This window comes from Leptidea sinapis, chromosome 9 (genome assembly GCF_905404315.1).
Source record: "Leptidea sinapis chromosome 9, ilLepSina1.1, whole genome shotgun sequence".
Classification (NCBI taxonomy): Eukaryota; Metazoa; Arthropoda; class Insecta; order Lepidoptera; family Pieridae; genus Leptidea; species Leptidea sinapis.
Window position 1 is genome coordinate 11,691,947 of NC_066273.1, and position 15,677 is coordinate 11,707,623.

At 39.9% G+C, this 15,677-nt stretch overlaps 1 protein-coding gene across 4 annotated transcripts in view; it reads left to right on the plus strand.

Moving 5' to 3' along the window:
* Positions 1-15,677, plus strand: part of LOC126966126 (bifunctional glutamate/proline--tRNA ligase) — a 55,064-nt gene that overhangs the window by 36,719 nt on the left and 2,668 nt on the right. For all 4 annotated transcript variants that reach the window (XM_050810050.1, XM_050810051.1, XM_050810052.1 and 1 more), the window contains 9 exons: positions 1,938-2,055; positions 3,828-3,976; positions 4,786-4,986; positions 7,296-7,413; positions 8,879-9,018; positions 10,534-10,660; positions 11,438-11,679; positions 12,668-12,828; positions 15,075-15,218. In XM_050810050.1, the coding sequence (XP_050666007.1) occupies positions 1,938-2,055; positions 3,828-3,976; positions 4,786-4,986; positions 7,296-7,413; positions 8,879-9,018; positions 10,534-10,660; positions 11,438-11,679; positions 12,668-12,828; positions 15,075-15,218 (1,400 nt within the window). The remainder of the gene's footprint in view (positions 1-1,937; positions 2,056-3,827; positions 3,977-4,785; positions 4,987-7,295; positions 7,414-8,878; positions 9,019-10,533; positions 10,661-11,437; positions 11,680-12,667; positions 12,829-15,074; positions 15,219-15,677) is intronic.

The following is a 15,677-nucleotide window of genomic DNA, read 5'->3' on the forward strand; positions in this document are numbered from 1 at the left end:
CCATCATCTCAAGAGGCTCTCGCTTAATAATTGTATTAAGGGTTAGTTACAGAAAGCAGCTGTTTTGGGAACGGCACGCATCGTGCGGAAGTTCCTCAGTCTGTCAACCCTAACCACCGGCGAAATTATCGTGAACCAACGCCGGCGGGACTCTATTTTTTATATTTATATTTGTAATATTGTTTTTTATAAATATTTTATATATATAAATGTATAAATAAGATGAAATTGTAATAAAGAGAATAATAATAACAACTTTATTTCCCAAATATTACAATAAATAATAGTATTACAAGTTAAAAATATGTTTATAAATTATATTACTAATTATTTACATACAAAACAGGCACCAAAGACAGCTAAACTAGTATGAACTGTGTTTCAGCTGTCGGTGACTTCTCGGTACCAGACATAATTACCTACATAGTCAAATCAAATTATCAAAATCTGATAAAATTAAATAAAAATACAATCTAAATACAAAAGTGCAATTAAAATTAACATAAAGTATAACTTCTAAGAATGTGTGTGTATGTGTTTGTGTGGGTATGTATGTAAATGATCGGCAAGCGGGCTTCAGCAGTTCTATTCTAAACTATTTGGGCAAGTTATGGTCATTTGGGCTCAATATTCAATTTGAAATATCGTAATTTCGATTATTTCACTATACTCCAGGAACGGTTCAACTAATCTGTCTATAATGTGCCCTGTCAGTCTCTTATAACGTTATCTAGTCAACAGATATCGAAAATTCGGTAGTGGTCAAAAAATGTTTTTTTTTTTGCTTAATAACCGTTTTAACCGTAAGTTTTGTGTGTTACTAAGGCATATCTCCATATAACCAAATGCGGGCAATTATCTGCAAAGTTATAGAGCTGTTTTTGTAATAAAGTTTTCAAAGTGCAATGAACGCGTTGATCTTTTTATATTCGACGGAGTTAGAGGACATGCTTGATGAGGCATATAAATGGGTATAAACCTTCAGTGAAAAAAACTTTAAATAAACCAGTGGGAGGCTCCTTTGCACAGGATGCCGGCTAGATTATGGGTACCACAACGGTGCCTATTTCTGCCATGAAGCAGTAATTTGTAAACATTACTGTGTTTCGGCCTGGAGGGCGCCGAAGCTCATTAAATTGCAGGGCAAATGAGACTTAACATCTTATGACTCAAGGTGACGAGCGCAATTGTTGTGCCGCTCAGAATTTTTGGGCTTTTCAAGAATCCTGAACGGCACTGCATTGAAATGGGCAGGGCGTATCCAATAACTATCAGCTGAACGTCCTGCTCGTCTCATCCCTTATTTTCATTAAAAAAAAATCTACATGGATTTAAAATTTACATAAAAAGTGTTGTTTAAATAGTTCTTCACGTTATTCGCGTGATCATCGCGCCTGATCTCTCTGAATAATAAATGCATAGAGCAGACTACACGAAAAAAATTGAAGTCTTAATTTATCTAAGTATCACTTCGAAACGGCTTGACCGATTCTCATCAAATTTTGAGTGCATATTGGGTAGGTCTGAGAATCGGACAACATCTATTTTTCATCCCCCTAAATGTTAAGGGTGGTCCACACGATTTTTTTTTAATTTTTTTGACATTGTCTTAAATTTGTTTGATTGTGAGTCAGCATTAAAAAATACATACAATTTCAAATTTTCACCCATCTACGATCAACACTTACTTTTTGTATCGCGATTTTAATATTATTCTAATCCATGCACAGACACGCAATAGAGTTGCAATATGGCAATCGAATATAATGATTATTGTAGTACCATAAATTTTATGCACGATATTTTTGGTAGGTCTGAGAATCGGTCGTCATCTATTTTTATACCCTAAAAATATTAATTATTGAATTTTTTTATTACTTTATATGGCAATACAACGTTTGCTGGGCCAGCTAGTAATAATATATATTTTGTGATAGTCACCGAAGCCAGCGAAGGACGAATCTTCTGGCGGTTTGAAGAAAATCACTCGACTTGGCTTAGAAGCTAACAAGGAGACAGAACTATCCGACTGGTATACGCAAGTCATTACTAAAGGTATGTCGTAAATATTGATTCTTACAATAATTTGTTATGTTTTAAAGTGATAACCCTCACTTCTCGGATTAATTACACAAATAAAATTTGAAAACAAAATTTTATGATCGATGCGGGACTCGAACCCGCGACTGCAATCTGCCGTTCCGTGGGATTGCTCTTCCAACTGAGCCAACCGTTTGAGTGACGTATCGTTGATAAAATCTTGTATGCTTTGTTCAACTCTCAGGTTGTGGCTTCATCTACAGGATCTACTTTACAGTTGATAACCCGCTCAACCCCAATATTTGCATATTAGGAAATTCGCTCTTGTAAATCTAAACAATTTTTTTTTGTTTTAAAGTGATAACCCTTACTTCTGGGATTAATTACACAAATAAAATTTGAAATCAAAATTTTATGAACGACGCGGGACTCGGAACCCGCGACTGCAATCTGGCGTTCCGTGGGATTGCTCTTCCAACTGAGCCAACCGTTTGAGTGACGTATCGTTGATAAAATCTTGTTTGCTTTGTTCAATTCTCAGGTTGTGGCTTCATCTACAGGATCTACTTTACAGTTGATAACCTGCTCAATCCCAATATTTGCATATTAGGAAATTCGCTCTTGTAAATCTAAACAATTTGTTATGTTTTAAAGTGATAACCTTCACTTCGGGGATTAATTACAAAAAAAAATTTGAAAAGGAAAGGGTTGAGGGTTGAGAATTTTATGAACGATGCTCTCAGGTTGGCTCAGTTGGAAGAGCACTCGCACGGAACGCAGGTCGCGGGTTCGAGTACCGCATCTTTCATAAAATTTTGTTTTCAAATTTTATTTGTGTGATTCTCACAATATTATAACTAAAACATTTTTACAACGCACAACGGAGCAATTCGGCAATTTTTGTCGCTTTTCGTCTCGCCTTGCACGTTCTGTATCTGATGAAACGCGCATGAACCGCCATTTTGTTTGTAGAGGTCACTTGACCGCTGCACGGTTCAAGGTAAAAGCTTACCAGCCGAGTTTTTGTAGGTCTTGCTCCTTAAATATCTTTTATTATACATATCAGGAGTCTACTAAGTTATAAGGTTGATGACATCATTCTTTTTAATTTTGTTCAGGTGATGGAAATTGATACGCCCTGCCCACTGCAATGCAGTGCCACTCAGGATTCTTAAAAAAACCCAAAAAAATCTGAGCGGCACTATAATTGCATTCGTCACCTTGAGACATAAGATGTTTGTTTAAGTCTAATTAGCCCAGTAATTTCACTAGTGAACTAGTTACGGCGTCCTTCAGACCGAAACGCAGTAATGCTTACAGTCACTGTTACTGTTTCATGGCAGAAATAGGCGCCGTTGTGGTAACCATAATCTAGCCGGCATCCTGTGCAAAGGAGCCTCCCACTGGTTCTTCTAGTAAGGTGACTAGTGAGTCACAACTACCAGACACAGAGCGTTATTCTCATTCAAATATTTTTATTCAAAATAGGATTTAGAATCACTTATTGAACGTCAAAAACTACCACCCATTCAAAAGAGACTGCCTCAGACCTGAGAAGAATGGGCGCAAGAAACTCAGCGGGCTTTTTTTTAATATAAAATATGGATTACAATGTGATATCGTACAATAAACATTTATAATTATAGAGCCTGAGGGTGTTCGCTTTATTCCCAGTCCGTGGTGTCATTAAGAAAATCGTTTATGCTATAATAACCTTTCCCACACAAACGTTTTTTAACAATTCTTTTAAATTTCGTAACACATATTGACAATGTTTGTTCTCTCAGCCGAGATGATCGACTACTACGACATATCGGGGTGCTACATCCTACGACCCTGGTCCTTCTGCATCTGGGAGAATATACGGGAGTTCTTCAGCGCGGAGATCAAGAAGCTCGGCGTCAAAGACGTGTACTTCCCCATATTTGTGTCCAAGGTAACCAGCATATTTTTTGATAATATAGGGATTTGCTAGTTAAAAAATTACAAAGTGAATGTCTATCTACAAGTCAGCAGTTAAAATTGAGCAGCCAACGAAATATTTAAGTCATGAAAAATACTTAAATGAGAAAGACTAGAGAAAGGCCTCCCCCAAAGATCTCCGCAACGATCGGTCCTGCGCTGCCCTCATCCAACGTATTCCAGCGATCTTGACCAGCTCGTCGGTCCACCTTGTGGGGGGCCTACCAACACTACGTACGGTAAGTGGTGGACATTCGAGGACTTTTCTGCCCCAGCGGCCATCTGTCCGTCGAACTAAGTGCTCTGCCACTTTAGTTTCGCAATAATTTGGGCTATTTCCATGAATTTGATTTTTATACAGATCGCCTTATTTCTGATCACGCAGGGAGACTCCGAGCATAGCCCTCTCCATTGCCCTCTTAGCGACAACGAGCTTTCTCAAAAGGCCCATAGTTAGCGACCATGTCTGCGTTCCGTACGAAGACGAAGGATTTTAACCACTGGCAACAGACACTAGTTAAAAACCTTCGTCTTCAAATACTATGGAATTTTAGCGAGAAGATTTTACGGAGCTTCCCGAACGCTGCCCATCCGAGTTGGATTCCACGAGTGACCTCTTTCCCGAAATTGGACCTGCCCAATTGGATTATTTGTCCAAGGTAGACGAACTCATTAACAGTGTTGCTTTAGACATGATCTTCGTCTTGTCCATGTTCATTTTGAGACCTTTTCCTTGGGAGGCCACTAGTATTAGAATATATAAAGCAGTAAACCTTCCCGCAGACCGTACTAGAACGTGAAAAGACCCATATTGCGGACTTCGCGCCGGAGGTCGCTTGGGTGACACATTCAGGATCCAGTGAGCTGGCAGAACACATCGCGATCCGGCCCACCTCCGAGACAGTCATGTACCCCGCGTACAGCCGCTGGATACAGAGCCACCGGGACCTGCCGCTCAAGCTGAACCAGTGGAACAACGTCGTGGTAAGTTGTGCTGCCTGTTGGTACTAGAGGGCGTTTTCGATCACCAGCGTTCGTAAGTTCCATGTATGCAGAAGAAAAGCCACACGTTATTCTCCAATTTAAAGCATAATTCATTCTATTTGTGGGAAGATTCTTTGCCCAGGACGCCAGCTTACCATACCACAGCGGCGTCTTTTTCTGTCGTGAAGCAGTAATGTGCAACTATTTTTGTTTTTGGTTTTGAAGGGCTCGTGAATAACTGGGATAATGAGATAACATCGTAAGAATGTCTCAAAATGATGAGCGCGATTGCGATGCCGCTCAGAATTTTGGGTTCAATCAAGAATGCTTAGCTTAGTCTTTTTCTCATTAAAAAAACTGCCTGCCTGGGGAACATAAATTGACACGCTTTGGCACAAGGATTTTTGCGTGGAGATACTTAGCTCATCTAAATTACGTTCGTTCAATCAATCGTGGTTTGAAGAGAGTTCTGGTTTTGAACCGCAGAATAAATAAACACACACAAACCTAAGTGGCACTGCAAAGAAAGCTTCTTTGGAACTTAAATACGAATTATAGCGATTTTAGGTGAAATATTTCCTGAATACCTCCCGTTTAATCTGGTCGTTATCCATCATGTAGTGGATCACTGATCATCTGGTGCCCCGTTCACAAATACAAAAAGATGTGGAGCAGTTCATTTTTATCCCTAAAAATGCAAGACAATATGCTGGCGTATAGACAACCAAAGCATGTGTTATTAAAGAAGTGTTATTAAAGAAGTGTTATTTTTCTTGTTCAGATTTAATAAGTTTTCATTTGCTAGTCGATAAGAGATGGCGCTAGTTGTATTTTAAATCGCACAAACAATATTTGCATAGATTTCGTATATTATGATGAATTGTAACACTCCCTTTCTTCCCCTAACTTTTTGTGATCTCATTCTTAAATTACCTTAGTACCTAGTTTAAAATTACCTGCAAGTCCTTCAATTTTGTATGCCAATAGGCAGAATGTACTGAGATTGAAATTTGAATATATTTTAAACTATGACAGTATGTGTACCTGCATTGTATACAAATAAAGAAATTATTATTATTTTAGAGAAGAAGATCTCTAACGGAGATACAGCAAGATCGAATGGAAATTAAATCAATTGTAACAGGTTTCGATTGAAAGTTCGTTAATAGTCAGCCACGCTTGACTTACCCTCTTAATATTTTCAATATTAAACCACTATCCAAATGATTTGAGTTTTTTACTTTAGTGTTAATTCCGCCAATATTTGTCTTTAAACAATTCGACACGTGTTTTGCCTCTACACGAGGCATCCTCAGTACGTGTTGTCTCGCCAAAATCTGGCACTAGACTGACTGCAGTCTCGTGCCAGTATTGGTGGAATTAACACTAAAGCAAATCATTTGGATAATTATGGATTTCCGCAAAGTAACGCCTACTTCAATAAACTTTATTAAACCACTAGCAAAAGCACACATTGATAAATCGATCACGCATTATCTACCTGGCTGTGATGTTAAAACACATTTGAGATATTTTATTGCATCACTTTGAATATACAGGATTCTTGATAAACCTAATTATCTGAGCGGCACTACATTTGCGTTCGTCACCTTGAGACATAAGATTTTAAGTCTCATTTTCCTAGTAATTTCACTACCTACGACGCCCTTCAGACAGAAATACAATAATGCTTACACATTACTGCTTCACGGCAGAAATAGGCGCCGTTGTGGTACCCATTATATACCTAGACGGCATCTTGTGCAAAGAAGGCTCTCAATAGTAAATTCCCTCAGTTGCCTTTTACGATATCCTTGGGCTTGGGACTAACATATTATTTTAATGCCCAGGGGAAGCACCGGGCAAAAAAATATTTTTTATTTTATGAAAATAAGGGACGAGACGAGCAGGATGTTTAGCTGATGGTAATTGATACGCCCTGCCCATTACAATGCAGTGCCGTTCAGGTTTCTTGAAAAACCCAAAAATTCTGAGCGATACTGCATTTGCGTTCGTCACCTTGAGACATAGGATGTTAAGTCTCATTTGCCCAGTAATTTCACTAGCTACGGCGCCCTTCACACCGAAACACAGTAATGTTTACACATTACTGTTTCACGGCAGAAATAGGCGCCGATGTGGTACCCATAATCTAGCCGGCTTCCTGTGCCTCCCACTGGTAAAAAAGTACCTTGCTTCTTCTTATTAAATCTTCCTAAACTAAATAAAATGTCACTTGATTCCATTGGTACTGTTTTTTTACACTATTCTGGAGAGCAAAAGTAAAAAAAAATTTTTGTCTGGTGCAGCGCTGGGAGTTCAAACAACCCCAGCCATTCCTTAGAACGCGCGAGTTCCTCTGGCAAGAAGGACACACGGCGTACAGGTACAAAGAAGAGGCGGATGAAGAAGTTCTCGTTATTCTAGGTAACTGTTTAACTTATTGTGAAATTGCTTGGTATTTAACTTGAAAGTACTGGAGACACTTACTAAGACCGTAATTAGCACAGCGCACTTCAATGCTCATATAAGGGCAGTTGGGCTTATTCCGTTTCCGAATTCATTCACTATACATTCTTACAACCCAATAAAATATAATGCAGATTTAAACTCGATGTCCATAAAAATATTTATTTTCAATTAGGCCACATAGAGTGACTTCTAACGTATGTTTGCAATGTATCATTCGAGCTGTTGGCTCAAGTGTGCTCCATATCTTCTCATAATGTCAGACGTAGAGTTTCATTAATTTAACTAAGTTATTGATATTTGTAATTGTCGATAAATAAAAGGAATTTTTCGTTGTCCCATTGCATTTTACTTTATTTTATATTAATACGGCTTTACTCACGTTTTTGTCCGTGGCGATACCGACTAGTTTCGGATCATTCGGAGGTCCTTCATCAGGGTGAGTGTGGTGGGTTCGCGGTAACGTCCCACCTCTTACTGTGGACTTGATCTCGTAGTGCGCGACTGGACAGGGCGGGGGGTGCGGAGGGCCCCGGTGATTACGAGCAGTACGAAGTGGGACGTTTACGCAAACCCACCACACTCACCTTGATTAAGGACCTCCGAATGGTCCGAAACTAGTCGGTACCGACACCGACAAAAACGTGAGTAAAGCTGTATTAATAGATAATTTAATAATGACTCTCGAAAGTTTTAATAATTTAATTGCATTGTACTTATTGAAAGTAGTGAGTGAAAAATGAGTTTGATTTGCGCGTGCGACTAGCTCTCGCGAATCGTGATGACGCGACGTGCACTGACTGACTTTTAATGTAACACTCAAAGAGATTCGCTAAAATTGTGATGTAACACGCATTTATCACGGGGAGTGTTCCGAAGAGCTGTTTAACCTGATTCCTGCCGCCGAATTCCACCTTCGCACGACACGCCACAAGTTAGGATATCGTCCCCACCACCTGGATGTGTGGCGGTCCTCCACAGTGTGGTTTACAAGAAGCTTTCTCCCTCGTACTACAAAGCTGTGGAATGAGCTTCCTTGTGCGGTGTTTCCGGGACGATACGACATGAGTACCTTCAAAAAAAGCGCGTACACCTTCCTTAAAGGCCGTCAACGCTCCTGCGATTCCTCTGGTGTTACAAGAGAATGTGGGCGGCGATGATCACTTAACACCAGGTGACCCGTACGCTCGTTTGTCCTCCTATTCCATAAAAAAAAAAGGGTTTGGCTAAAAAACCGACAGTCGAGTGGAGCACGCGGTGCTCGCTGCGAAGGATATATTACAAACTAACATTACAATTCAGTCTTTGGTTTCTGTTACAAATACTCGATACAAATACACAAAATATTACAAGTATATCCCCACCTTAAAATGTACACCCTGTGTGATATATTGCCTTCTGTATTATGACTTCCATTCCTCAGAACTGTACAGGCGTGTGTACGAGGAGCTGCTAGCCGTTCCGGTCATAAAAGGCAGGAAGACTGAAAAGGAGAAATTCGCTGGTGGCGATTATACCACCACTGTGGAGGGATACATTGCCGCTAGCGGCCGGGGCATACAGGTGGTTTATCAAATAGACACAAATAAAATTTTAAAAACAAAATTTTATGAACGATGCGGGATTCGAACCCACGACCTCCAGCGTTTATTTGTGTATTAATCCTAGAAGTGAGTGTTATCACTTTAAAAACATAACATATTGTATCAAATAGATTTTTTTTTATATGAGAGGGGGGCAAGCGGGCAATAGGCTCACGGGATGATAAGAGGTGAGGCAACCGCCCATGGACATCCGCAACAATAGGTGTGTCAAGAAATGCGTTGCCGACCTTTAAGGTATGAGTATGCTTTTTTCTTGAAGGTCACTAAGTCGTATCTGTTCGGGAAGACCGCCGCCGGTGAAATTAGTTAGATAACTATTATAATGGACCGACGATTTTCCGGAATACGTTGGATGAGAACCGATCGTCGTGGAGATCTTTGGGGGAGGCAGTGTCCAGCAGTGGACGTCTTCCGGCTGATGTACAACTTATTCACATCAATAAATTAAACTAATAATTGTAATATTCATAATATGAATCCATTATATTTTCCACATTTGCCAATACCGCGGTCGCCTGGAAGGCAAATCTACTAACGGAAATCGAGACAATATTTTAAGGCTGCCCATTTTTTATTTCTTTCTTATTAAAAAATTAGGTAACAAAATTATTGTACATACATAAACTCATTCGAGTTTTACCGTGTACAATAAGGTCGTCAGAATACATGTAATATTATTTAAATTAAAAGTTTAATACTTAATATAATCATTTCAAAAGAAAAAGGAAACAACTTCAAACTACATACAAATATTAATTATACAGAAAAAAACAAAACAAAACCACAAACATTTAGGTGCTAAGAAATTTTATGAACAACATTACAAACTAAATAATTTACAAATACCCTCAATTGTGTTTGGGGCGATCTGCGCAGAGTCTTATTTATTTTAAATAAACGGGCGAAATTTTTTTTAAAAATTACAATAGTGAAAGTAATACAATATTTAAGTAACTAACTAATAATAATAATTAAGTAACTTATCATCACATATTAGTTTCTAACTATAAACAAACATGGTTTAGTGTGTGGAATGAAAAGTCACTCTCAAGTTTAATATTTCTTCTACCCGTCATGTAATTCTGTAGTGACAAAGGTAAGATAATGACAAAAAGTTTTAAATTTGAAATATATTTAATTCGGACTGATTAATAACATTTAACGTCTCGAAACGAACTGTGAAGTAGTTAGGAAAACTGCCAGAACCAACGGGACTAAAACAAGGCCCGGATTAGGTGTCGCCAGCAGTGTAGGCTTCATCACGTCAGTTCATAATTGCACCCTCTCATACAGTCCACTTTTTCGCAAGAAGTCCACTGACATACTTATTACTACGATTACTCGGCCGACAGTGGTCTTCAGAGGGTTAAAAATAAAGGAGAAAAGAATGTTTGTATGGAAAAATGGCCACTAATATCTAACATCATAGGATTTCTATTCTACTTCAATTTCTTACTGTGTTTCTTCCTACCAGGCAGCCACTAGTCACCACTTGGGACAGAACTTCTCCAAGATGTTCGAGATCGTATACGACGACCCTGACACACAGGAGAAGAAATTCGTCTTCCAGAACTCTTGGGGAATTACCACCAGGACTATCGGTATGTGTCGTCTTCATATTTTATTATACTATTGTGTATGTCAGTCTATCTTAGTATTTTTATCCCTTTATGCTGATCTAGAAACACGTCCAATATCAGCGGTCGATTGAGATTGTTGATGATTTCCTATATTTGGTCTTAACGGAGAACTGGCTACATAAGAGGAATGACTCTGTTACGAAATTTACCTTTTTACCAACAGAGCAAATTAAAAAAAGCGTCGTGAGTTACTCTCACATTGGAACCTCCGTATATGTATTTTCTTGTTTTTGCATTCATATGTGCGTTTACATTCAGCGATTACAGCGCGACGTGAATTATAATATCCTAACCACATATTCGGATTTGGATGGATACGACCGGCCCATTGGATCCGGTGGGCGTGGTTGGGCGCCTCGCACCAATTGGTCCGGCTTTGTTCTCGGTACAGTCCGGGCGGTAATAATAATAATTTTGTGCGATGGACAATGCAACATACCATCAAATATGGTCCGCTACCGGACCTTGTCCGATCGTTCGGCCGTACCTAATCCGATCATGCTTATAGGCTATTACGAAACGTCGAATGTTGCAGTAATAAAACCCTTTGATGCGCGCCCGTTTACCGACAGTGCCGTGATGTGCAATCGTCTGTAGTGAAGGCCGAGCATCAGGATGAGTGGACTGGGTTTGCGAAAACGTCCCATCTCATACTGCGTATTTGCGCTCGTAGTGCGCGGCTTGAATGGCAGGGGGTGCGCCGATGGTGTTAAAGTTAAATCAATTTGTTTTCACCAGGTGTAATGGTGCTGGTTCATGGCGACAACCGAGGGTTAGTCCTGCCGCCGCGAGTGGCCCAGATACAAGCGATCGTCGTGCCGTGCGGTATTACTGCGTCGTCCACCGACGACGAGCGCAAGGCTCTCGTTGACTCTTGCAGGCTGCTTGAAGACGAGCTGAGGCAGGCCGGCATCAGGACAGATGGTGACTACAGGGATAACTACTCGCCTGGGTGGAAGTTCAACCATTGGGAGCTCAAGGTAACTAGGACGTGTCTAACCATCAATTATCAACACCTGTAAAACGATGAAGTTTTTAGTAGTACCAAGTATTTATGCTTAAAGTTCTAAGGAAGCTTCTCAATTAGTCGACAGAGTGCAACGTGGGCTCTATCCGACTTCAGTGATGGTTTGGTGGGGTATTAGCTATGAAGGAGTGACTGAGTCATACTTTTGTGAAAGAGGTATCAAAACATCGGCACAAGTGTATCAAGATACCATTCTTAAGAAGGTAGTGAAGCCCCTCAACAACACCATGTTCAATAACCAAGAATGGTCCTTCCAGCAAGACTCGGCGTCGGGTCATAAAGCTCGGTCTACGCAGTCTTGGTTGGAAACGAACGTTTTGGACTTGCCGAAGACTGACCGTTTTCTAGTCCCGATCTTAATCCGCTAAATTATGATTTATGGTCATTTTTAGAGTGTACGGCGTGCTCTAAACACCATGATAATTTGGAGTCCCTTAAACAATCCGTACGATAGGTAGTGAAGATTTTTCCCATGGAAAGAGTGCGTGCTTCTATTGATAACTGGCCTCAACGTTTAAAGGACTATATTGCAAGCCAATGGAGACCTCTTCGAATGAGCTTTTTATATATTAAATTGTTTTTTTATTTATGTATTTAACTAACAGTAGTGAATGTTTTTTGCAATAGAAACATTTTTTGACTTAACATTTAACTTTTCTCTAAATCCATCCAATTTCACTTATAAGATATACGCAGCACTAATGTTGCACAATACGTCAGCTGTATAGCTACAGGTATACTGCTGTAAGCATTTCGGTGACTCGAACTCACGAGATTTCACCCGTTCAAAAAGTGTCTAACTACACATATATTTATATATTTTTTTAATTATTTATTTGTCGCGTGCGCCAGTCATGAGCATGTCGGTGACGTGAACCCGTAAGATTATCCCCTACCAAAAACTGCCCAACTCGGCTAAAGAAGTTTTTCTGACTACGCAGGGTGTACCAATACGAGTTGAGCTGGGACCAAAAGATATGTCTCGTGGTGAAATAGTGGCCGTCGTCCGGCTGACGGGAGACAAGATGACGCTCAGACGAGATGCCGCGCCAAAGGAGCTCTCCGCTTTACTCGAAACAATACATAATCAAATGCTAGTGAGGTAAGCAATTTTAGATTAAAGAATCTTTGTTTACAATCTATGCTATATACTTTTATATGCTATCGCTGATACCCTGCGACGTCGTTCGCGTATTTTTTTTTACATCTTGGGTTACATTATTGGACTTTTAATAGGGATCCCTTTTTTTTCTAAATGTAATTTACCCTATATCAGCCGGGTATAATGTAGCTTCCCAACAGTGAAAGAATTATTCAAATCGGTTCAATAGTTGCCTATTAGCCTAATTTAAAAAAAAACAAACAATCAAATCTTTCCTGTTTATAATATTAGTATAGATATAGTCCACATCACCAGAATACAAGTAATAGAACAGTGGCGTAACTCAGCGGTCTCCTGGTAATTTATACCTACGTCTGAGCGGAGCTCTTGGGTTCTTCTTCTTCTTCAACCTTGATCTACCTAATGCTGAGTAAAGGTCTCTTCCAGTTTAGACCATTTTGTGCGGTCCTGAGTTTTCCGCATCCAGTTCTTCCCAGCTGCTCGCATCAAATCGTCTGTCTTGCTGGCTGTCTCCCAACTTTCCTGAACCCCTTTCGTGGTCTCCACTCCAACAACTTTTTCCTCCATCTTCCATCGGACCTACGACAAATTTGGCCCGCCCACTTCCAGAGGCTATGGTTTTTGCTATGTCGGTTAGTCCCGTTCTCTTGCGGATTTCGGTGTTCCGAACGTGATCGCGCTGGGGTTGGTACATACAAATGATTGACGACGCCGACGGCGTGGCGCAGCTAATTTAACTCGGACAGCGACCGATCACGGCGGCGTACGGCGTGACACTCAATACTTTTGTCTCTCCAAGATTGCTTAGCGGCCATGTAAATCGTGTGTATGTGTGCGTGCGACGATTCGGGCGCTCATAGTATGAAGTTAAAGTACTGTTCTATTATTACTTTCATGGAAGTAATTGGCTTGGGGAGGTGCTGTGGCAGAGATAGGATATATTATGTACAATAAGGCATTATTGTACTTAGCTGAGACAAACAAATATCACATAATTTCCTCATCTATCGGCCGTTCCCAATATACTATCTACAGATAGAGATAAATTAGGTACTATCTACTACTGTCAGTAATCTGAAGCTGTGCCAATATACCCGATAAGTCATTCTTATCGCCTTATACTGGAACGCGTGAATTGTAATTTCCATGCGAACTTCTATCGCTGGTAAGCTATACGTCCTCCCATTGACAGACAGCGTGTACGGATAAGGTGAGTTACCATCGATAAGTTTATTGGGACGGAAAAGTCAACGATAGTTACGATTTTTATCTCAAGCAGGCCACAACCGGAGATAGACTAAATATTGGGAACAACCGTAAGTGAATAGCTTATCAGTCTAACAACAACCTTGTCATAGTAAGGGCTGCGTAACGTCAAAGGCAGTCTGTAAACCCCAGTTATGATTGGTTCTTTTTGAAATGCATTCATTCGTCTCAAAGCGCGTGGATTATATAATGTGTTTCATTTATAAATAGACTTTTCGACCTTAGTACTTAAAAGTAAGAACTCGGTTAACATTGCTAATGGAATATATATAATATAATCAATGGAAATGAACATAACAACTGATGGTAGGGCATTTAAACCCTACACATAAATGTTGGTAGGCTGTCGTGTAAATAGACAGTCTACCGCGGGGAACGTAAATCGAAAAAGATAGCGGATAATTATGGCGACAACTAATGTAAGAACCAATCCACTAACCTGTATTGAATCTAGAGTTTCCTAAGGAGGAATACTCGCAGATCAGTCTTGATTCGTGGCTTGTCGTTGTCGCAGCAGAGCGGATAAAAACAGCAATCAGGAAGCATCCACGGTATAGTCGGGAACTAGATTGATGTCATGAGCAAGTCTTCAAAATATATGCAGCGGAAACGTGGCACACAAAAACACTTAAAAAGTTATAGAATCAATCACGGCAGGCAGACAACTCGAAGACAACTTTGTTACTGGTTTTTTGGCGCGTGAGTCGATTATTCGCACGTATTCAGCGCGCATGCGCGACAACTAGCGCAAACTAGACCTTTCATGCGTAACTAAATACAATTTCAAGTTTGCAGAAGGCCCAATGCATCAGATGCCGTCATAATTTATCCACATAAATGAAACATTAGTATTTTAGTGAACTATACAATGAGCTGCTTCAACAACTGATTTTTACCAACAATTCTTTAACATTTATGGCGCCTAGAGAGAACCTTCTTATAATGGAGTTTGTTTTTAGAGCTACAAAGGAGAGAGATGAGAGATTAACGTTCGCTACTAAATGGGAGGATTTCACGGCTGCATTAGACAAGAGACACATGATCTTCTCCCCGTTCTGTGGTGAAATACCATGTGAAGACAGCATCAAGAATGACAGTGCAAGGTATGGTTATCAATTTGTCTTAAAAATAATTATATCAACTAATAAAAACATAATGTATTTTTTTTATGAAAATAAGAGACGAGATGAGCAGGACGTTCATCTGATGGTAATTGATATGCCCTGCCCATTACAATGCAGTGCCGCTCAGGATTCTTGAAAAACCCCAAAAATTCTCAACGGCACTACAACTGCGCTCGTCACCTTGAGACATAAGATGTTAAGTCTCATTTGCCCAGTAATTTCCCTAGCTACGGCGCCCTTCGGACCAAAACACAGTAATGCTTAGACATTACTGCTTCACGGCAGAAATAAACGCCTATTATAAATAAAACTATTATAAAAATCCTCACACTTTATAATAATTTCTCTATGGAGAGCTATTTCCCATTAATAAAGGTGATCCATAGGTGATGGCTGGTCCATGGGTCATGCAATAATGGCAATAAGTTTCTTTCCTCT